Source organism: Pseudoliparis swirei, chromosome 22, assembly GCF_029220125.1.
Source record: "Pseudoliparis swirei isolate HS2019 ecotype Mariana Trench chromosome 22, NWPU_hadal_v1, whole genome shotgun sequence".
Lineage (NCBI taxonomy): Eukaryota > Metazoa > Chordata > Actinopteri > Perciformes > Liparidae > Pseudoliparis > Pseudoliparis swirei.
Window position 1 is genome coordinate 14,721,179 of NC_079409.1, and position 23,960 is coordinate 14,745,138.

Genomic DNA, 23,960 nt, shown 5'->3' on the forward strand with positions numbered 1-23,960 from the left:
GATACTTTTATCGTCGACACGCTGTCAAACACATTAACACAAACACAAATGCAAGCACATTCAAGCGCTTGTAAATGATTCATATTCACTTGACATGGGTGTATGAAGGCAGGTTTATTAAAAGAAGACTTGATCCGATGAGATGTCTTGTAGATTAGTGCCAAACTATATATTTTAAAATATAATTTACAAAAGGATTTTAAAAAGTAACAATGCAATACATTTAAGATAAGATTAAAATGAAGACAGAGATAAAACAAAACAGAAGACGGATCAGTTTCGGAGGCGAGCTCGTCGAGATATGCGGGCGATGGGCGTCGTCACTTTAGGGGTCTCACTCTCCGCCATTACAGCGTCTGATAAAGATGGAGATTACAAAATTATAAGGAAAAATCAATCATTGACAAAAAATGTATTTAAAAAAATAATGTACAGGATAGATTAGGATTCACTGAAATGCTTAAAGATGTAATTATGAGAAGATAATCTAACCCCCATATAAACACTATTAAAAAGCCAGGTATGCTCCACTTTCTCAATTTAATTCTGATTTGTAATTTGATTGATTTAATCCTTTCAAGTTGTTTTCCATCAAAGCCATTAGAGACATCCCAGCTCTTGGATTAGTGCGGCTGCAGAGCTGAAGAGCAACAGGCCTAAATCCTCCCAGACGCCTCGTGTGGCTCCGGCGCTGCAGAGACTTTGAACTGTTGTATTGATCTGAAGTAAATTACTGACCTGCCAACATACCTAGTACCATTCTATGCATAATACTGACGGCTAGAAATACTGGTCTCTAGTAGAGAAAATAAATCAAAGAGTTATTTGTGGCTATTTTGAAAAATCCTAAGCAGTTTGAAGACATTTTTTTGGGCTATGTTCAATATTCTGACACGTTAGAGACTAAACCATTAACATTTAAAAACACTGTTTTTTTAAGTAAGTTCAACCCTAATGTCAAAGTATTTTTAAATGACATACCAAGTATGTATAATAGGAATACTTAAAAAAACACATTCTCCATCAGTGATTCCATTTTAGAAAGTGGCCGCACTCACCCTCTTCATCTTCATCCTCCTCACTGCTGAACGTGATCACAGGTTTCTTGGACTTGCGAGATTTCCGAGGAGTCACAAAACTGTCGTCGCCGCATCCAGAAACTGATGGCTTTGCTTGACCTGTAACAAAATCAGAACGTCTGTCAAAAAGTGTTCAAATTTCTCTCTGCACATTTGCACACAACAGGACCTTAAGGCCCGGGACCGCTGACCTCTCTTCGACCTCGCTCGGCCTCTGGCGGGCAGAGGCGTCCGCATGACTGTCTTAGAGGATCCTCCTTCTTTTGGGTTTTCCTCATTCATCTCAGGGCTCTCCACATTTTCCAGCCCCCGCGTGTGAACCGCAGTCAGACGCTTCTCAAACTCACCGACCTGGGCCTGGGGACAGAGTTGCCATCGGTAAACACAAAGATTGCATCAAAATTAAGGGGGAAAAAAGCACCGATCTACTTGGGAACGGAGACGCATGCGGCACCTTGAACTGGGCTTTGGCCCCACGGCGGAGCTTGGCGGTGATGGAGAGCAGAGGCTGGTAGACGCCCGGCTCCGTTAACTTGTCGCTGTAACACTCCCAGCATTCCTGCAGCCTCTTGAAACCGCGCTCGCACATGGAGAGCAGCGACAGAGACACGGCCACGTCGCACCACTGACGCTCCGTCCTGAGAGGAGACGCGGAGGAATTAGAGACTCAACCTGCTGATGTGAAATGCAAAGACGTTCAAGCTCCTCAACGTCACAAACCTTTAACTCATGAATATGGCTTTGTCCTGACATTTGGACCTAATCTGATTCTCCAGAAAGCTTTTACATCTAAATTAACTTTGTAATTGTATAATATAAAATGTCCTTCCTTAGAGTTTGGGTGAAGCATGAGTCAGAGGCAGCCCGGCCAACGCAAACTAAATGGAAGACAGTTTCAAATACAAAGTCAGAGTCTAGGTGACCTGCTCCGTGAAGGAAAGATACTGGACATTCACTTGTGTTGCACCTTTCAACCAGGCACATCAAAGGGATTTCTGATATTCCTCAAAGGAAAACAAAATTCAATTGAAGATAAAAATATATAAAAAAGAAAATACAGTGCAAGATATGAATAAACGTGATTGAAGGATTATTCCAAGTACTTATTTTTAAGATTATGAATAGATTCCAACTTCCACAAAACTGTTTATTAAGCTCGATATCGTTCCCTACACAGTCATCGATGCGAGATTTGAAATGACCTGGTGTCTACAGAAACTAAAGTGTTAAAGACATTAATTGCCAATTCTAATAATAATGACATTATTCGAGTGCATCTTTTTCTATACAACAGGAATATAGGGGTGTTGGTGAGCCGACTGTACGAGGCAGTAGGTCTGAGCCCAATGAGAGAAAGAGGAACATTAAGGGAAGCAGAAGTAGGGCGAGGACCCTCTGTCATGGTTCATCTCTGCAATAAATGAAACTGCAGAAGCAGAAATGAGGGGAACAAAGAAGTAAGCAGACGAGATGTGGAGATGTACTCACTTGGCCGTCCTAAAGCGCTGACACAGTTTCTCTACTAGAGACTCCGTCTGCCTTTCCTTGGTGATGTAGGAGAACAGCTGTCTGAAAACAGACATTACATTTATCTGATGCTTTCATCTAAAGCGACTTACAATCATACACCGTAGACACGCTACGGGGAGCAATTCAAGGTGAAGCGTCTTGCTCAAGGACACATCCACGAGGGCTAGCACAGCCCGCCGATCCTCTGCTTGAAAGACGGCCCTGCAAACCACTGACCCAGACACAACAGCATCTAAACAAGACACGATTCATTTCCCTGCAGAGTCTTGCTCGGAACGGTCAAATCCTCAGTAGACGAAAGCAGCAAATGGGACCAGACGGATACTGAACAGCCGAGCAACTCACTTCATGATGGTGTTGAAGTCCTCTGAGGTCATGCCTCTCTCTGGGTCAGACAGGCGGCTGATGATATCTGGGAGTAGGTTGTAGATGGCATTGTCCTGATGGGTAACATCAAGAGTTAAAGACGCCAATTATCCAGGCTCCATTAAGGGTTGTGAATGAGTGTGTGTGTGTGTGTGTGTACCTTGGAGGACAGCTCGTTGAAGAAGTTCAGAGCCAGGCTGGTGATGTGATGTTCGGGGTCAATGAGCAGCACAGCCACTTCACTGACTTGACCTTTGACCTTGAGCACATCCTTAAGCACCAACTGAGTTAGAACGGTCACAGCCGTCTGCCGCACCGAAGGAACCTCATCACTGAGCCTAGAGGAGAAGAGGACATGACGTCACTGATTCATGTGACATCTTTGGTCCAGATGATGGCGTGAGACGTCTTCACTCAGCTTCTTACTATGACCGACAGTGATTTTATATTTATTTAACGGGAGATATTTCTCCCCCTAATTTTACCTTTGACTCTTGCTAATGGAGCCATTAATAGAATAAATCGATGAGAAATGAAAAAGATCGTCAGAGGCTTTAAGGCATCGAAGTCGCCACATTTAATCACTCTGAAGACAACAATTAGGATACAGCCTCTGGGAAACCTCTTGCCCTCCCATCTAGTGCATGTCGACATATTTAATTACTTGCAACAGGAATGGGAGATTCAATGGCACCAAACTACCGTCAGCTTGGATGAATACCACGGGGTCGGACATGCTCTGGGAGACCAATCTGATGGCTTTCTGAGACCAATTTAGATTCACTCTCAACTCAAAACCACAGGACAAAGAAACTCATTAAGCATGTCTCGTTAATGACGGAGCAGGACTCCGGGCAGAGGATCAGACACTTGAACATGGCACCTCCACAAGCCAATGGAAGGAGCTCGCAACTGCAACGCAGCAGGGTAATTAATTCTTAGTTAGCTTATCAGCAGGCTCCAGGGCAGCGGTGGAGGTGCCGTGTGTGGGAGGCAATTAGTGAACACTATGCAATGCTTATCAGGTAAAAAACACGAGGGCAATGAGCCATTATGAAAGAAAACAGAATGTTTTACACATCCCAAACCAGTCAGTTTGAGCATTATCAACCATTATAATTAAAACCACACTTCATCAAACAGAGAAGCTGCAGCTTATAAGTTTGGTAGAGAAACAAGAAAGAGACCATTAAGGGTTTGTAAAATGAAAGCCTACCTGCAGGCGTATAAAATCCTCGGAGAACCTCCGACTTGACCCAAAATTATTCCTTTCTCATCCAACCGCTCTGTATAATTACAACACACTCGTCATTGGTTCTAGCCACAATCTGGAACACACTAGTAATTAAGTTGTTCACTGTCTAAAGCAGTGGTCCCCAAACTACGGCCCGCAGGCCGAATCCGGCCCGCCTCCCCATTTGGACCGGCCCCCTGAACAATACCAGAGACGCGTTCCGATTTATTATTTTTTTCACCTGGCCCGCTGCCGTTGAGATTGCAGTGAGACGCGGAGAAAATGTGGAGTGTTGCTCTTCGCAATAGAACATCTTTGATGGGACGTGTCGCGTCTCGGCCAATCAGCATTCAGATGTCCACAGCGTTTGGGAAGTTAGGTTAGCTTGGATGTTAGCCCACTACATCTGCTGCCGTCACGCTGCACGGTGTAGCGATACTAACAAAGTACCCGTACGTTAAAAACGATGTGATTTAGCATATTTTTAGAATCCTTACTTCATTAAAAGAGCGATCAGAGCGCACGCGCTGCTTCGCTCCGTTAAATGCTGTCTGCACGCGCATGCACTCACAGCGAGTGGCGCGCGCATCCAGGATTTTTCCTGGGTCAAAATGAGTCTTCGGTGCTCTCAAAAAAAAATGTTGCGCGCTGCGCTAGCACCGTCTGCTCGTGCAAGTCGGGCTGTTGAGTGAGTGATCAGCAGCTGGCCGCTCGGTCCATTCGCGCACCTCACAGTTGCGTATTGATCAGACAAGAAGACACGCTTATCAACTCCAGTGTTATCCCTACTATTATAACAGGGTGAAATCTCCACCCGCCACTCTGTAATTCCCCCCCCCCCATATTTTTAGTATCGATACTACATTAAAAGAGCGATCAGAGCGCACGCGCTGCTCCGTTAAATGCTGTCTGCACGCGCAGCGCTCACAGCGAGCGTGAGTGATGCGAGCGCACCACTCAGCCGTGATGTGCGCTCACAGGTGAGCACACTCTCACCCCCCCGCCCCCGGCTGGCCCTCCATCAGACAAGGCAAACGTTATGTGGCCCTCACAGGAAAAAGTTTGGGGACCCCTGGTCTAAAGTAACCGTGTCCACCCCAGTTCACGTGTGGGTTTCTCTACTGGCCATGAAGCGCCGGCCGGTTCCCATGGCGACCGTAGAAGTTAGGAAACAAAACAGACGTCATTGGCGTTTGCGAACAAAGTTTGTTTCTCACATTTAAAAAGAAACTGTGATGGGAAGAGTGAACTTTTCCCATCACATGGCTCAGTGGAGCACGGTGACGGCAGCACTCCAGCAGGTGAGAGGAACTAGACACCGAGACGCGCCGGTGGGATCCGGATGAAGACGGCTGAGGTGTACAATCGGAGGGGGATGTTGACTGGTATGGAACGCCATTTACAGTACACCAACGCCACTGAGCTACCAGGCAGAGGCCACCCGTATGACGTTGGGCAAATAAAAAGGAATACTGTGATAATGTCCAGCTAATTGGAAAAGAGTCGATTAGCATGATGAGCATGAGCTGCTTCTGTGAAAAATGAATGTTTCATGACTGGGACGATTTAAAAAGATCAACTCCATCTGCCTTCTTTTCCACATTTTCAATTAAACACCCACTCAGTAATTAGCAAAAAACAGTGATGTACAGCGAGTACTAGCCGAGTCAAGGTTAGCTGTGCTAAAATTAGGAAATAACTGAGCTTTAGTTTGAGTTGAGCTTGTATGAATACACCTGCAAGATCAAAATGACTATTTTTTAAAAATCAATGGGATCTTGAAGAAAAGCTTCAGTACGCCGTCGGGAAGGGAGGACCGCCGGCAAAGCAGAGCGGCTTTGGATGAGAGCAACAGGGTCAAATATATTTTAGCCACCCAAGAAATGGCAGTGAATAAAAAAAATATCAGTGTTTACCATATTAGGGATATTTTCAATGCTTTGAACTCGTCATTATACCTGGCATAGAGATTCTGAGTCCAGGGCTCCAAAATGTTTGGAAAGCGGACGGTGAGATCTCCCAGGGCAATCACGGCATTCGCCCTGACCACAGGGAGAGCGGAGCGCTCCAGCACGGTAAACATGAGACGGACGTTTTCTTCACACACCGATGGGCTGATGGAAGACAAAGACATCACTAAGTTATTTCATTCAGGTCAGTTTGGAGTTTCACTATATTCAGGGTTCTTACACATTTTGACCAATGGAGTTCCAGGACTTTAACCCTTGTGTTGCCTTTGGGTCATTTTGACCCGATTCAATATTTAACCCTCCTGTCGCCTTCGGGTCAATTTGACCCGATTCAATGTTTAATGTCGGTGTTCTTTCGGGAGTCAACAAACAAACATAAAGTACCTCACACTTAAACTTGGAAAACAATATTAATTCTAATAATTTTAATAGCTGGGGTCATATTGACCTCAAGGGTAAAATATGTTAGTAAATATAAAGGTAACAGGAGGGTTAAACATTGAATCGGGTCATATTGACCCGAAGGCGAAACATTGAATCGGGTCAAATTGACTCGAAGGCAACACAAGGGTTAAAACAAATTTCCATGACCAAACTGAAATCTCGGTATAAACATGAACAATTTGGAACATGTTGCGTATTGAGAGCGTACGCCGGCTAATATTTTGAGGGTCTTTCTTGAAAAAAAACCATATCAATTATTTTAACCGCCGCGTAAATGAACATGTGATATCACATTTCCATGACTTTTCCAAAACTTTCATGATTTAAAATTTTTCCATGACTTTTCCAGCCCTGGAAATGACAATTTTAAAATTCCATGACTTTTCTAGGTTTTCCATGACCGTACGAACCCTGTATATTTAGCATTGCAACCTTCTAAAATCTTCACCACTCAGTTTAACAATTAAGTGATTTATTGTTGGTCTGAACTCTACCGCCTATGTCAATGAGGTTAGACTACATCAAAGAATTGAAAAGGGGAAATAGGCAATATGTTTTTACCTTATCATCATGTACTGAGAGAGCGCCAGACAGGCAGCAGTGGTGAGCTGTGGGTGGGAATAGCGTCCTGGGGAGCTGCAGACTCTCACCAGCAGGGGAAGGAATGCACACAGCAGGTTCTCCTCTAAACCGACAGATAAGGGGGGAGAAGATGTTTAATACATGAAAACATTGCAATATCTAAACACTAGGTTAAAGAATGAATTGGAACAACTAACAAAAAGTGTTTGTGTAAGCTGTCAATTATATTCCTTGGCAAGAAAATGTCCATGGGTGCATCTAGCTGAGGTTTTTCTTACCGGCGAGTAATTCAGTCTCGCAGATGTTTCTAATGAGTTCGGCCTCAGTATCTTCAGCAGAGGCGCCAATCACGCCCAGCTCCTCCTCCATAGCGCTCTCATTGGCTGCGTGCTGTTGGACAAACAGAAGCGCTTAACAAAACAGCCACTTGTGTATCTTAACATATTCCTAGGAATCACCACGAGCTGCGACGTGCAGCTCTCTACCGTCATTCAGACGATTTTGGCTTCCCATTAATCTCCATGTGATCTTCACTGAGTTTTGGTTTCACTGCAGCTTAATATTTATAAGTATGAAACGCTGGCAACAAGCTTGAAATTTGGTTACAATAGAGTCCAATACTGACACATTTTCAGAGGAGAAAAAAGTATCAAAACATCCATTGAAACACATTAAAATCACAAATAAACTCTTGTTCTGGCGGGGAAACCATGCGACACTGACTTCAGAGTACTGGATTGTTCTATACTCCTCTGTTAGTGTACAAGTGTTATATACTGCCTCCTTACCTTAGCTTTGCTGGAGAGAGTCTTTTCCTTCTCCTCCCTCTCCTCCCTCTCTCCTCTCCTCCTACGCAGCTCGGCACTAACACTGCGCTCGAGGTGAGACACCTGCCAAAACGCCACGCAGCCACACAGCGCCAACAGCTGGGCGAGACACACGCAGTTCACTGCGGAGAGAAAGACGCGTGCACACGTGTCATTAAGAGTATGCTGGACAGGTTACACCGAGTCAGCGTAGACCAAAGAGACTCGCCTTGTTCACCTTGCTCATTGGACTCTTGAGATCCATCTTGGATTTGGCCAGCGTCCTTGCCGAGTTCGCCACCTTCTACAATCTGATCGAGTAAGAGGCGAGCGCAGCGCTGGAGCAGCCGGGAGCACAGCTGGTCAGGGGATTCAGCCAGGAAGTACATGAGACGGACAGACAGTTCCATGAAGCTCTGCCAGTAAGGGTCTTCCATCACCACACCTGGAGCCGTCGGGTAAGAGGAAGAAACCAGCGTGAAGTTGTGCAGCCCAAGACAAACATATTCCTCAATAAACAGCACATTTGTCTCCATTTACCTTCAGCGATGGCCTGCGTGAGGCAAGTGAAGAGCTGGTGGTCCTGTGGCAGTCTGAACGGAGCGCCTTTCGATTGCTGGTGGAGATAATGTGCATCAGACGCTCTACATGTTTATGGGCAAACAGTCTACCACCAGACGAGTGTTTTCTCGGCCCAAGAAAGAATGAAGAACAGATTTTCATGTATTTCATTTATACTTAAACATATGCAGCAAGATCTAAACCTAATGTGAGATCACTGTGGTTAGAAATGCCGGGGGTTTGATACCCGTCATACCAATAAATACAATGCCTCAGTTGATATCAATGATCATAAAGACATTAAGCGGCGACTCATTTTTCAACTCGCAGGTTTTTTGTAACCCTTGTGTTCTGTTGACATGAACTTTACTTCCTTGTCGTTTGGAAAGTACAGAAAGCATCGTAGTATATATACAACTTGCAAAACGAAAAGCTTTGCTTCCTATGAACAAAGCTTCAAACTACTTTGGTTCAGCCCTAACAATAGTCATGTTATATACCTCATATATATAATTAAGTTTGGAAGCCATTTTAACAAATTTAGGCAATGTCATAAAATGTGGCGATTAAAATACTGCGTGTTCTTATAGCTAAACGTTACATTTCAAGTCTCTACATGTAGAAGAGCTCATAATAATGTGGCCCTCCGGTCATTGACCGTGCCTAGAGGCAAATCAAGACTTCTCTCTCCTTACCCTGACATGGTCCGTGATGCTGCAGATAGTTATAACTGCATCTCTGGCGAGAAGAAAGTCTTCGGTCACTTTTTCTCCCAGAGCCACGGAACAAAGGGTGTCCAGGTTACTGAGGACCACCTCCCGTTCTGCCCTGTTGGATTCGCATGAATACAAAAATACATTTTTACAGCGTGACATTAGGCACGATCATGTGATTATGCAGAGTGAGGTAATAACATGTGTCAAAGCGCTGTGTGCTCGGCTGCTGCGTGTAGAAGCACATAAGATGTAATGGGTACCGAGCGCTGCTGGATGAAGGGAGGCAGTCGTGTGGGTGGACTGCAGAGTCTCTTAACAGGCTCGCTCATCCCTCCAGCTCAGTCAGTCTTTGAGGTAGATTGAGGAAGAACACAAAATGTGTGTGTGTGTGTGTTTATACACATTCAGTGAAATGTACTGGCAAGGAGCCTAGTTTTATGGTCGTGACTTCGATTACAATGTAGAGGAGCCGAGGATGAGCTCGTTGACTAATGAGGGGATTTGCCGAATGTCGAGTAGCTGAGGCAGGAGCAAAATGTAAAAAGGAAGCGCCTCTATACGGTGAGGAAGAAGTGCCGATTTTACAGTCGAAAAACCTGTTTAGACAACTGGACTTACACAACACAAGATGAGAACGAGTCCCGTCTATTCTGATAAACAGCAATTTGCAACAAAAACTAAATTCGGTTTAGGCCTATAATTACATTTAATTGAACCACATGAGCAGTCGTGAGAAACATGACCCATCAAAGACCTCAGAGCTCCAGATAAATCTGTCCTCCCCAGACAACACACCTCATCCATAGTGAACAAGGCATAAGGACGCAGGCCAAACACAAACATTACCGTAACAGCAACAGAGTTGTTTAATTATTCTACAAATTGTCATATTTGTTTTGTTTGGCAACCCCACTACCCTCCTGCACTGCATAGTATGTGCAAAATGAGGTCAGATCACAATGACAGAATATTAACAAACACAAGCTGAAATGGGATTGATCAGTTACCTATTCACAGGGTTCTTACACATTTTGACCAATGGATTTCCATGACTTTAAACCAAATTTCAATGACCAAACTGAAATCTCGGAATAAACATGAACAATTTAGAAAATGTTGCGTATTGAGAGCGTATATTTTGAGCGTCTTTCTTTAAAAAAAACATATTAATTATTTCAAACTCTGCGTAAATGAATATGTTATAACACATTTCCATGACTTTTATGATTTAAGTTTTTTCCATGACTTTCCCAGGCCTGGAAATGACAATTTTAAAATTCCATGACTTTTCCAGGTTTTCCATGACCGTACGAATCCTGTAGACAGTGATCCAAATATCAGGCTGATTGATTCAGGAGAGTACAATACGGAGGACTGGATTTTTCTCACTGTGCAATCATACAACTATTGCTTACGTAACTATACAGTCTGTAGGTGGGGCAGTTACTTTGGCCTGGACATTCTCTTTTTGAAAACTTCCATGACCCTTTTTCTCATCATGGCATTAAAGCATTCGTTTCTTAGGATCATGCCGAGCTTACCGTGCAGCCATACCCAGCAGTAACACCGCAGCTCGCCTGTGTAAGCCAGACGTTTCTCGCTTGCCAGTAAACCGTTCCCACAAGACCTGCACGACGGTGGACTGGAGATTGCTTCCACCGCCGAAGAACTCCTGCACCTGAGGAAAAACAGCAGAGACATGTTGCAATTCTTCATGTTTTATACAAAATACAGAACCAAGTAAAATGAAATTAATATAAAAGTGTGGCTCACTATTTCCTCAAGACACTGGATGGTTCCCAGAGATGCATCCACCATCAGTTCAGATAGACTGTCAACAAGAGTGTGTGCTTTCACCCTAATGAGACACAAGAGCTACTTTAGAGCACGCAACACAAATGTGATGCTTGCGCCACAACAACATTACCAGTAATATGTACACATAATGCATCCTAGAGAATCATGTGATTTAATGTCAAGTATAGTTACTACTGTTAAGCCAGGTGCAATGACACTGTAATCCCAACAGTCGTACTTATAGGGCTGTGCAGGACATGTTTTACATTCAAAGACTATTGAGGTTTTGAAGCTTTGAATGTTTGTTTGTAGTCGTTAAGATTGCTGCCAGATCAGCCGTTCAGCCATTGTGCGCAGCAAGTGGGAAGGTTTTTAAAAGGCTAAATAATAAATCCTTATTGAGGCTGAATATTTTACAAATATAAATAAAGCTTTTAACTATTGCACTTTACAACACCCACGTTTTTAGAAGTGTTTGGGTCAAAACAGACTTAAACAATCCTAAGCATCTACCACTAGAATATAATATATAGTATTTTATTAATATTTGTTTATCCTCATTTTCATCTGCACAGAAATACCAGGTAATAACAGAATGAACAGACAAGCCACAAAAAGAAAAACAGAAAGCTGCACAGCATTCAAATGTATATTTTGAATGTTAACTTTATGAATAGATCTTTAGACCATTTGTTACAGCCCTACAAATATCCATCAAAAATAAATGTAATACCAGGTAAAGTCCCATTAAACAGTCAATGTTTCATATATGCATGTGTGAGGTAGTTTAACAGACCGGATGGTTTCTCCCTGGGGGTTCAGGTACAGCCTCCTGTAGGCCTGAACGACAGCATCTTTAATGGCAGTGTCAGTTGACCAGACCAGAGGCAACATCTTCCTCACGCCACTGACAGAGTTGGCAACACTGAACTCGCATACAGTCACACAAAACTGCACAGCCTCCAGAACCACTAAAACCAGAAAAGGCAGTTGTTAACGACAATCTATATATATATATCAAACACAAGTATGAGTAGGTTTGCACTGATGAATATGGCCTCTACCTGAAGTGGTTTTCCAGTAGAGCATGCTGTTAATGACAGAGATTGCCCTCTCGACTTGTAAGGCAAAGGTTTCTGTGTCTTTTAGGTACTGCACCAACATCTCTTGTTTCTTCAGCTCCCCATTCTCCCCCTCTTCCTCTTTCTGTGGGGTAGGTGGCAAGTTCTGGCTGAGATCAGAGGTGTCCTCGTCAGAGCCTGAGGAAAACACCAGGTGATGTATTCTGGAGAGTATGGCAACCACAGGTTTTACATTGCTGCTCATTAATTAAGTAAAGTAATTAAGTTAAATGATTCTCTTTGCTGAGGCTTTCAGTGTGTATAAGGCAGCCACAGGAGTGTTACATTAACAGCCTAAAGAATAAGCCATTAAATTATTTTAGCTGTCTGCCAGTATCACAGGGCCAGAGTAATATTAGTGTTTAAAAAAAAAAATTAATAAAGATATATATTATGCGATAAGCTGGGGTGAATTTAGACGTCAAGAGAAAACCCTGTACATCAGTGGTGCTCAATACGTCGATCGCGGCGACCTACCAGTCGATCGCGGCGTAGCATTGGTAGATCGCATGACATAAAAGAAAATTGTCCCGCCCCCTGAAATCTCCGCCCGCACGTCTTTGTTCTTTTATCAGAATCAGAATCAGAATCAGAAACAGGTTTATTGCCAAAGAATGAATGTTTTCACAAACAAACGAGGAATTTTTTTTGGTGGAAGGTGCAACATTTGGACATGACAAACAACAATCAACGCAAGGAGGGAGGAGGAGTGGGAGGAAGAGGGAGGAGGAGGAAGAGGAAGGAGCGGGAAGAAGGAGGAGAGAGGAAGGTGGAAGAAGAGGTGGTAGTCCTGGGGGTGACAGTCAGTCAGTCCCGGGGTCCATTGATGAGCCCGACCGCCGTCGGAAAAAGCTATTGGTGTGGCGGGAGGTCGTGGTCATGATGGACGCAGCCTCCTCCCGAGGAGGGACTCGAACAGGAGTGTCCAGGGTGGGAGGGTCGGCGACAATCTTTCTGGCCCGCTTCAGTGACCTGGAAGTGAACAGGACCTGGAGGAAGGCAGATTGCAACCGATAACCCTCTCGGCCGAGCGGATGATGCTCTGCAGCCTGCGCTTGTCTTTGGCTGTGGCTGCAGGGTGCCAGGCGGTGATGGAGGAGCAGATGATGGACTCAACGATGGCCGTGTAGAACTGTACCATCATCTTCCCTGGCAGGTTGAATTTCCTCAGCTGCCTCAGGAAGAACATCCTCTGCTGGGCCTTCTTGGAGATGGAGCCGATGTTCAGCTCCCACTTGAGGTCCTGGGAGATGATGGAGCCCAGGAAGCGGTAGGACTCCACAGCGTCGACGGGGGAGTCACACAGGATGAGAGGGGCGGGTGGGGCTGCATTCCTCCTGAAATCCACAACCATCTCCACTGTCTTCAGAGCGTTGAGCTCCAGGTTGTTCTGTTATTGATTGTATCTTCACAGCAGCATGTCATTTCTGTCTCTACGTGTCGCGTTAACACTTATCGGCTCTCCGTCTCACGCACCGGGCCGGAGCAAAAAATATCACTTGCACCCACCCCCTCCCCGGAGATCATTTTGACTTGGTTATTTTATAAGTAGCCCGCGTGCTGAAAAATGGTGAGCACCCCTGCTGTACATGATGATTAAGACAGCTATATGTTCAGCTACACGGTCAGTCGGTAACTTCTTTTCAACTAAATACTTACAATTGCCTTTGTAACGGTTAGAAGATAAAAGAAAACGCCTACAATTTCAAAAAGGCACCTCAAACTGAGTGCATCTCCTGTAGTGTAATGATGGCAACCTTTTGTATGTCAGCATGTGTTTTACACTCTAAAACATCTTCTCTACTCACATTTAAAAAATATTATAGACAGGTCAGTTTTAATTAATTGACTCTGAAAGATAATGTGAAACGAATTTGCTCCAATCAAGAGGAAATGAAAAGAACAGAAATGTGTTGAACGTGTTCAATCATGCTTCTATTAAGATTCACATCAGAAAGCTCTTTTGCGTATCTGGTGAACCGAGTGCAGGGTTTACCTTTAAATATCAGAGCCAGTGTGTCCATTAAAGTCTCAGGGGTGAGGGTGGACAGGGAAGCAAACCTTTCAGATTCAGGGAAGCAGCCGTGGGCTCTTATACAAAGACGCACAGCATTCCTGCAGAGACGGAAGACAACATTTATTTCACAAATCATTTTCCAATTGTCAGTGAGGGGGGAAGAAATCCTTCAGGTAGTGACTCTTGGACTACTTTTACCAAGGCGATTAGCATCACCTGTATTTGTTGACACGCAGGTACTGAGCAACCTTCACTGCCGTTGCTCTGTCGTCCTCTGCCTCGTCTTCCTCCACATCCCCATCATCCTCATCCTCTTCGCTTGTAGGCTCCAGCTCTGCCTCGACAGTGACGAGCAGCTCCGGCTCCATGGCGGCCCACAGCTCCGATGCTTTAATCACTGCCACTGCCAGGGACGGAAATTCAATAAGATGACTTGGGTTAGAGCTACAAAGAAGATGAACTACTGACAGAAAAAGGCCACAAATTAAATCAATTAGCAACAGTAAGACAGAATGGTAAGAGATTTAGATTGCAATATTGGGCTCTAGAGCACCAGCATTTGATCATATGGTAGACACACAATGATGTGTAGTTTATACAGCTAATAAACTAAATTGATTTAAAATGACGCTAAGGGCGGCATAGAATAGTTTGACGCTTTATTCATAATGTCGACAATCAAATTCTGTCCAGTACTTCAGCACAGTTGTGGATAATTTAGCTGCACCATCAGTAGTATGCTATTTGTGTTATTCTAATTGAAAAGGGTAGATTTATAGGATAGTTGGACATTTTAAGTCGAACAGTCAAAATGTTATGAAAAAGAAGATGTTAAAATACAAACATTTCCAAAATACCCAGCATGTCTTTTTAATCTGACAAACTGTTCCTCATTTTTTGACATTTAGCCTATCAAAACAATTTCTATATCACTAACGTTACAGTTTTGCACAACGGTTTCTGAAATTTGCCCTCAGATTACCAAAGAAGCAACTCACAGCTGACTGAACCACAAAGAGAGCTGGGTGAACTCCTCGCCTCTTCCACCTGGACACATACTGTCAGCTTCATACCCGTGGTTACTCCACTGTAACTTTAAAGAGGACTAATTTGGGTTGAGCCAAGTCACTGTAGGCAGGCCCTTACAGCAGAGCAGGAATGCTCCTCTGCACAGCCAAGATTACCTGCCAATAGAGGCAAGAAGTACCCAGCTCTCCTTCAGTCAGCTCGTATTCGCCTTAGTCTCATCATTGGGCAAAAGTTTAAACAGCATAAAGGAAAATAAGCTTCACTGGGTTCATCCTTACCTGGTGCTTCTCCCTCCAGTTTCTCTTTCATCTCTTTTAGTTTAGCGGCCTCTTTCTCCAGCGGCTTCTTCAGATCTGCACTGCTAAGCTGAAAAGACAGGAAAGTATTTCAGTGAGATTGCGAAATCTGAAAAAAAAAATTATATTGTGCCATCATCATGAATCGTGTTGCTCTTAGTGACCTTGCAGCTGTATGGGTTGTGTGCGATGAATGCCGCCAACAGCTGGATGGCGCTCTTTACTGCATTTATAGATTTGTCCATCAGTCGCCCCACAGCCAGCTCCATCACCTCACTGTACTTAGACAGGGGCAGTGCCTAAACAAAGATTGGAAATATTTCCACGTAGTGCATTCAATAACATGCATTTAGAGATAGCGAGTGAATGAAACATACTTTGCTGTTGACGATGCGTGCGTAGACCTGCAACACACGTGCCCTAACATAGGAATGCGTGTCATGCAGATGTTCCTGCAGTGTGTCAAAGAAGCGGTCGCGGTCAGCTTTACCAGAATCGTCGAGCCCGTCACCACACAGGACCCGCACCAGGATCTCTCCCAGTACCTCACACACAGCGACACGCATTGTGTGGCTCTGGAAAACATTTGAAAAGGGAATGAGTATGCCTTGCCTCTACTCTACTCGAGTCAAACATAATTTGTACAACAATCATTTAATTTACTTTTTAATGAGGATTACTGTATCTGTATGTAGGCATTTCATGACAAATCTTGCCAGAATGATGCATTAAAAATACGTAAGCAAATTAAAAATACTGCCCTCAGACAACAAAAGAACAACTCATTGCAAACTGAACCACAAAGAGAGCTGGGTGAACTCCTCGCCTCTTCCACCTGGACACATACTGTCAGCTTCATACCCGTGATTACTCCACTGTAACTTTAAAGAGGACTAATTTGGGTTGAGCCAAGTCACTGTAGGCAGGCCCTTACAGCAGAGCAGGAATGCTTCTCTGCACAGCCAAGATTACCTGCCGATAGAGGCAAGAAGTACCCAGGTCTCCTTCAGTCAGCTCGTATTCGCCTTGGTCTCATCATTGGGCAAACGTAGGCCACGTGTAGAAGGGGCCTTTCTATTAAGAATCGCAGCATTTCTGGTCTCTTTTATCAGTATGTAACCATGAAGGGTGATGCATTGTGCCATAACAGCAAATTGTGCAACCTAACATATTGACCAGAAACTGTCAAATGTAATTGGATGCTGTTAAGTCCATTTCACGTGAAAATATTGCTACAAGATGTCTGTTACCCTGTGAAGACATTACTGTTGACATTGTGTTAACATTACTGCACAAGCTAATCACAGCAGAGCTTAAATAAATCAAATATTGTAGCCAACAGACATCCAGACTGGCAAACTACAAAACCCTCGTCACAGAGTCTTAAAGGGCACAAAGAGCCGCATGTTTAGGGAATGGGACATATCTGCAATATTATTAAAAGTTTATATTATTTAACAACAGCTTTCAATAAAGGAGCTGTAAATGAATGATTCAATGTTAGCAAGTACCTCTCCGTCTAGGTGTGTGATGAGCACACTAATGTTGGGAAGCATTAATTCAGGCACAAGGGAGCCAAGTTCTGCAATGAAGGAAGAAAAAGCTTTGACCCCCGATGCCTCTCTGGCAAGCTCTTCACTTGACCTCTGACCAATCTCCCTGAAAGATTAAGGGGGGGGGGGGAGAGAAAAGGGGTATGAACTTCCAAACGTGATTATCTGCAACCCAAGAATAGATAAACATTAAAATGATTGTTTTGAGCTCCATATGCACACAAAGTACGCTTACTGACCGTATAACTTCTCCTATGATTGCCCTGACTCCATATTCTGTGCTCCACACAGACACTGCCTGGGCAAACACGGATGACAACTGCTCAAAGTGTTGCAGCAACTGGATCACCTTTACACTAGCACCTGTAATAGTTAAGAGAGCATACACTCAATGACTCAAATCTAAATGTACAATAGGTTGCATTATTATACATTACACAGAAAGAGTTGACATGCTCTCTTAGTTGTAACTGTTGCACAGTTTCAGGGTGCAACTGAGACTAACCCAGAAGGTGGTTGTACTTCTTGATTAGCACTCCCAGTAGGTGGATAATACAATCTCTGGTGGGTTTGCTCTTGACATGGCTGATGGTTGGGTTCTCAAGTAGTTTATAGCAACAGCAGGTCACACAACTAAGAAGAAAGAGAATAATTTAACAGTTTGCTCATGTTGTGGTGAAGTCAAATCTGCAAGAAGCGCAACTACATTCATCTTAATTAGTTACTTTGCAAAGCTATAGTGTTTGTGATGGTTTTTGAGTATGAGGAAATGTTAAAACATATTAACAAAAGCAATTGAACACAACCATATAATCATGTTCAGTTTAATGCAAAAGTATCAATGGTCAATTATACAAACGCAGATGTTATCAGTGACAGGGAAAGCTTCCGAGAAGAAAGTAATTCTGACACTGCACTCTTGCCCAGAACTCCCCAATCAGCTGGGTACCTGATGAACTCTTCCTCGACCAGAGAGAGGCTCCAGAGAGAATGAATATCGACCTGGAATAGCTGGACGAGGGCATGCAGAACCTTCTCTCTCTCACTGTCCCATTGTAGCAGTCCATCGCCGCCGCCTTTGCCTTTCTTGCCACCCTGTTGATGACAGAAAGCCTGCTAAATGAAATCTGTTCAGCCTAGAAAGATACTCAATTTAAAAGCTATCTGAGACAATAAAATTGATTATTGCAATTAACATTTAGTATTATATGCCCTCAGTTTACCAAAGACTGTAATTCATACATGTCAAACCAACTATAGACTCTATCCTCTTGCCAGCTGATCCATGTACATTCATACAACACACAAAAACAATCATCCACACATTGTCTGTCATCTCCGACCTGGCCCGTCCCACTGCTCTTGGGGGGGGAAAAGGTTACGGAAAGTGACATGTTAACTGTGGATGGGCCCTTACAGCGGTGCAATACAACTCAACCACAACACCAAGATTACCCATCTGACAGCTGGCGAGAAACAACAAATCTATTGGTTTGACTGAATCATCAAACTTGCCATGATATCATCATGCGGGCGTTTTAAATAGTTTACCATAACAATTTATTGTGATAGCCAATAACAAAGTGTTTCTGAACGGTGTCTCTTATAACCATACCTTCCCAGGTGCCGTGACGATACACTGTCTACAGGAGTCACTCTCAAATCTCTCTGTGAGTTTGCAGAGCAGGTAGACACTCATTTTAACAGCATTAAGTTTCTCTTTGCGCTCTGCAGTTGAGGTGGAGGTGGAGCCAAGAAGCACTGGCAGGGAAGCAGCCAGGCCACTAACCACTGAGGGGCAAAAGACAAAATGTCATCACAGGCATACTAGCTGTATTGTTGTCTATTTAAATACGGCACATGAAAAAAGCTCAAACCTTGTATTAGTAAATCCAAGGTATCCTCTTTCATACTCATATTCACTGCGTTGCATTGCCTGACAAGGAAAGAAACATTTTGTAACCATGCAGTTCTTAGTTCTCAACAACCGAGCAGGTTATACATGATCAATACTTACTGTAGCACACTGTAGCCTGTGTCAAAGTGCTCCAATATACACAAAGGACCGTGGCTTCTCAATGCAGCCTTAAACTCTGCGTGGAAGAGACAGAAGCCGTCACAAACCAGAAGAAAATAAACTGTCTCCGACTTTTAACAAACTAACTAACTACTTACTACAGAGATAGGATGGCAGCTGTTTGGGGGGCACCACATCCTGAACCACGTACTGGTTGATCCCCCCGGTCTTCACCAGGTCACCGACGCACAGGGGCACAAAAAAGTCCAACGACATCCCTGAGACGAGAACAAATGAACATTATATTTGTGTTTTATTGCATCGTTAGCTTGTTCTCTTGTCCGCGTTACAAATAATGTCCCGCTACGGTAGACATGCATCGTTGAGCTGCAGCTACATAACGTTAGTTATATAACGTTTGCTTAGCGTCACTCAATATTATTAACATTATTCAGTTCTTAACCCTAACTGGGAAGCGGAGGTGCACGACTAGACTAACAGCGAGCTAATGACTATGTGGCCGATTTAGAAAAAGATAAATAGTCTTTGTGTATCGGTATCCGGTGTGCGGTATTAACTGGTTTTTGAATTAACTGGTTTTGGTACGCGTGCATGAGGCAGATGTGCCGTAGGAGTGGCCTCGAGTTGCCTCTCAGGACCCGTCTGACTAACTAGGAAATGCACATTTCCATCGCTTAGCCTCTCTGTCACGTTCTTTTTATGTAACGCTAATGTTTTAAAGACTAAACACGGATGACTTTGCTGTAAAATGTGATACCTGTTCGGGAGGCTGTAGTTGAGACGCCGAGGACACGGAGCGAGGACAAAGTAGGTGACTCTGCTGGTGCCTGTTCAATATACGACTAACTTCAATAAATACTTGCCAAAATGCTCTTGTTGTCAGTCTGATATTTATGTTATACGTCGTTATCTGACGTCCAGTCGATGTGAGACCAGTTTACTCTTCATACAGTGTGTAATGAAGCATGTAGCCCGTTGTTTACACCCAGCTCGCCCACCGCTGTCAGCTGGGAAACTGTGATCGACTCAGATTAAGTTGTGATACAACAACAACACTGAGTGCTGTCTCACGTCTCTTATGTTTTATATTCGAGACTACGGATCTACTATCCTCGTAACTATACTCTACCCTGTGCAGCACTCACTGTCCAGATTAAACATGACTGTTACTTGTTGTTTTGTTACGATAAGGACACACATAACTACACACAGGAGTGAGCGTGTCTTTTGACACATGACGGGGGAGCAGCTTGCTCCAGCCTTCATTTAGGATTTCGACGGCATTAACGAAACGTTTTCCACCTTCATGACGAACATATCACTTGTTCACTGGCGATACAAAAAATTAAAAAATGGATTAAGATTAACGCCAAGAATCGAACCTGCGATCATCTGCGACCACAGGGCCTCCTAACTTGCATCCCAACTACCATTGAGCTATAGAGGAATATGGGTTGATTACAGTCAGTTTAAGTTTTAGATGAATAGATAAATTACTCATAGTGATAATCAGTAACTGCGTTTCCTATTGTCGCATCAACTTTAATGCACAAAGCGGCTGTTGCCTATGCAATCATGTATTTGAGTTAGATGGGTCTATGATGTTAGAAGAAAAGGCAGTCGGTGTTAGAATATATTATATAAATATTAATGTCTTCCAAAGTTACTATATTACTTACTTAATTTGCTCAGTCAGTTTTTGTTATTGTAAAGTACATTGTAATGTAAATCGGGTTATCGGGTGAAATACCCTATAGCTCAATGGTAGTTCACAAGCAACGAACAGAACAGCAGGTGCACAAGTCGGCTGTTCGATTCTTTGAGAAATCCGTGTTTATATTATTTTTGTCTTGTCGGTTTAGATATTTTAGATATGTTCGTCATGAAGGTGGACAACGTTTCGTTAATGCCGTCGAAATCCTAAATGAAGGCTGGAGCAAGCTGCTCCCCCGTCATGTGTCTAAAGACACGCTCACTCCTGTGTGTAGTTATGTGTGTCCTTATCGTAACAAAACAACAGGTAACAGTCATGTTTAATCTGGACAGTGAGTGCTGCACAGGGTAGAGTATAGTTACGAGGATAGTAGATCCGTAGTCTCGAATATAAAACATCAGAGATGTGAAGACAGCACAAAGTCTTGTTGTGGTATCACAACTTAATCTGAGTCGATCACAGTTTCCCAGCTGACAGCGGTGGGCGAGCTGGGTGTAAACAACGGGCTACATGCTTCATTACACACTGTATGAAGAGTAAACTGGTCTCACATCGACTGGACGTCAGATAACGACGTATAACATAAATATCAGACTGACAACAAGAGCATTTTGTCAAGTATTTATTGAAGTTAGTCGTATATTGAACAGGCACCAGCAGAGTCACCTACTTTGTCCTCGCTCTGTGTCCTCGGCGTCTCAACTACAGCCTCCCGAACAGGTATCACATTTTACAGCAAAGTCATCCGTGTTTAGTCTTTAAAACATTAGCGTTACATAAAAAGAACGTGACAGAGAGGCTAAGCGATGGAAATGTGCATTTCCTAGTTGGTCAGACGGGTCCTGAGAGGCAACTCGAGGCCACTCCTACGGCACGTCTGCCTCATGCACGCGTACCAAAACCAGTTAATACCGCACACCGGTCTTTGTGTATCGGTATCCAGCATCGGTTGTTACTTGTGAAAACACGACGTTTGTGTAAACACTACTTTTATGAAACAACCCAGCTCCGAGCAAAGCTAACAGGCTAGCACAGCTAGCTGCTAACGGCGTCGCTTCCCTTGTTGGCTGTAACTTTATTTTTAACTAAAAAGCAGAGCAGCTAAACTCAGCCAACTACTCTGTTTAGTACGTTACAAAGATAACGCTCACCTGCGCCGGCTGCAGTCCCTTCACCCACAATGACGACCTTTGGAGACTAAAGTGCGGCGTGTTCCTCCTCGCCGCCCTCGAGCTGTTTGAATCCGCAGGTTTTTCAAATGTATTTGGATATCGCGCCAAAAGAGATGGGGGCTATGACGTCACACGCAGCACCGCCCTCGACAAGATGGCGGCGATCACTGCCCCCTCCAGTCCTGCCGAGATCAGGCTTTTCTTGGCGGGAACCAAGACTAGTGATTACAGGGACATTTGTGGAAAATATATAAAAGACAAAACCAACAAAAAGATGCTGCAGAAGACATCTGTATGCTGTGCAGAGGGAAGTTGGCAAAGGGAAGCCAGCTAGAAGAAGCACCGCAGAAGAGAACATAGTAACCAGACTGAGGATTGGGCACACAAGGCTGAACAAAACAATGCATCTAGTAAATAAACACCCAACAAGACGATGTGAGCACTGTCAAGTACCAGAATCTGTAGAACATATAATGTGTCATTGCCAGAAATACACACTTGAGCGACACAGGTTGAAGAGGAAGCTGGGAGTGGAGGAACTAAATCTAACAGATGCATTAAATTTGGGGGCAGGATAGGTATTTCAATATTTGAAAGAAACAGGATTAAGCAATAGAATTTAAAGCACTGACATTTTTGAATCTCCCTTTTGTTTTGTTTTATTGATTTTGTGGCTATTTTCTTAGGTTTGGTTTTGTTTGTTTGGTTTTGTAAGGGGATAGGGTACTCTAGTCCACACTCCACAGTAGGTGGCGGAAATGCACCGTTCACTGGATGCCATCACAAGGATGCCAAAAAAAAATAAAAAAAATAAAAAGAAGAAGAAAAGATGCTGCAGTCTTTCATCTATGTGATGATCACCTTTATTTTTATGGGTAAATATATGATTTTTTTTACCCTGATGTCTGTCTCCTTTGGAATAGAAATCTTCATGAGATGCATCTATTTCTTTGCACATTTTCTTTATAAGGTGAATATCCTGTTGTTTCTTCCAAAGCGGCTCATTATGAGGAAACTGAGGTTTTTGCTGAAGCCGGCTCTCGGGACGTGCTGCCCTGTAAATGAAGCCCGTTGTACCCAACAAAGGGTAAGACACACGTTTTGTTTGCTGCCTCCGCTTCTCCACATTCCTTTCCCCGTTTTGCTTCATCTGTTAGAAACATGGAGACCAGGTCGTTGTAAAAGTAGTGACGCTCAGAATCACTCAAGAAAACCAGATGTAGCATGCCAGGATTGTAATTCCATCAACATGTGAACAATTTTAGCTGCTATTATTTATAAACCATCCATCCATCCATTCTCATCCGCTTATTCCGGGGTCGGGTCGCGGGGGCAGCAGACCCAGCAGATTGACCCAGACTTCCCTCTCGCCCGCGACACTTTCCAGCTCATTCTGGGGGATCCCGAGGCGTTCCCAGGCCAGCCGGGAGATATAATCCCTCCAGCGTATCCTGGGTCTTCCCGGGGTCTCCTCCCAGTAGGACGTGCCTGGAAAACCTCTAACGGGAGGCGTCCAGGAGGCATCCGAATCAGATGCCCGAACCACCTCAGCTGACTCCTTTCGATGCGAAGGAGTAGCGGCTCGACTCCAAGCTCCCTCCTGATGTCCGAGCTCCGTACCCTATCTCTCAGGCTGAGCCCGGCCACCCTACGGAGGAAACTCATTTCGGCCGCTTGTATTCGCGACCTCGTTCTTTCGGTCACTACCCAAAGTTCATGACCATAGGTGAGGATTGGAACGTAGACCGACCAGTAAATTGAAAGCTTCGCCTTTCGGCTCAGCTCTCTCTTCACCAAGACAGACCGGTACAGCGCCTGTTTTACTGCTGCAGCTGCACCGATCCGCCTGTCGATCTCCCGCTCCATCTTACCCTCACTCGTGAACAAGACCCCGAGATACTTGAACTCCTTCGCTTATAAACCAATCATTATATA

At 44.0% G+C, this 23,960-nt stretch overlaps 1 protein-coding gene and 3 non-coding genes across 6 annotated transcripts; all 4 read right to left on the bottom strand.

Annotated features, from left to right (window-relative positions):
- Positions 1-114: 114 nt before the first annotated feature.
- ncapd2 (non-SMC condensin I complex, subunit D2) lies at positions 115-22,091 on the bottom strand. 3 transcript variants are annotated; one of them, XM_056445036.1, is made up of 32 exons: positions 22,005-22,091; positions 19,277-19,396; positions 19,119-19,194; positions 18,979-19,037; positions 18,717-18,892; positions 18,051-18,196; positions 17,607-17,734; positions 17,341-17,464; positions 17,060-17,207; positions 15,926-16,123; positions 15,713-15,847; positions 15,531-15,618; positions 14,440-14,626; positions 14,203-14,321; positions 12,150-12,344; positions 11,882-12,056; positions 11,062-11,146; positions 10,830-10,966; positions 9,268-9,400; positions 8,552-8,627; positions 8,250-8,456; positions 7,994-8,154; positions 7,484-7,595; positions 7,185-7,308; positions 6,168-6,323; positions 3,136-3,313; positions 2,955-3,049; positions 2,568-2,648; positions 1,534-1,717; positions 1,271-1,436; positions 1,059-1,178; positions 115-356 (listed from the first exon to the last, which is right to left on the bottom strand). In XM_056445036.1, exons 2-32 carry the CDS (start codon positions 19,392-19,394, stop codon positions 274-276), a joined length of 4,170 nt encoding a protein of 1,389 aa, XP_056301011.1. In that variant the 5' UTR covers positions 19,395-19,396; positions 22,005-22,091; the 3' UTR covers positions 115-273. The 3 variants fall into 3 exon arrangements, with proteins under 3 accessions (XP_056301011.1, XP_056301009.1, XP_056301010.1); XM_056445034.1 differs by having other exon boundaries at positions 8,241-8,456; XM_056445035.1 differs by lacking the exon at positions 22,005-22,091 and adding an exon at positions 19,713-19,995 and having other exon boundaries at positions 8,241-8,456.
- On the bottom strand, positions 15,192-15,479 carry LOC130188034 (small nucleolar RNA U85). Its single transcript, XR_008830553.1, has one exon. It is a non-coding gene; the product is annotated as a small nucleolar RNA U85 (small nucleolar RNA).
- On the bottom strand, positions 16,306-16,592 carry LOC130188035 (small nucleolar RNA U85). Its single transcript, XR_008830554.1, has one exon. It is a non-coding gene; the product is annotated as a small nucleolar RNA U85 (small nucleolar RNA).
- On the bottom strand, positions 18,311-18,635 carry LOC130188031 (small nucleolar RNA U85). Its single transcript, XR_008830550.1, has one exon. It is a non-coding gene; the product is annotated as a small nucleolar RNA U85 (small nucleolar RNA).
- Positions 22,092-23,960: the final 1,869 nt, after the last annotated feature.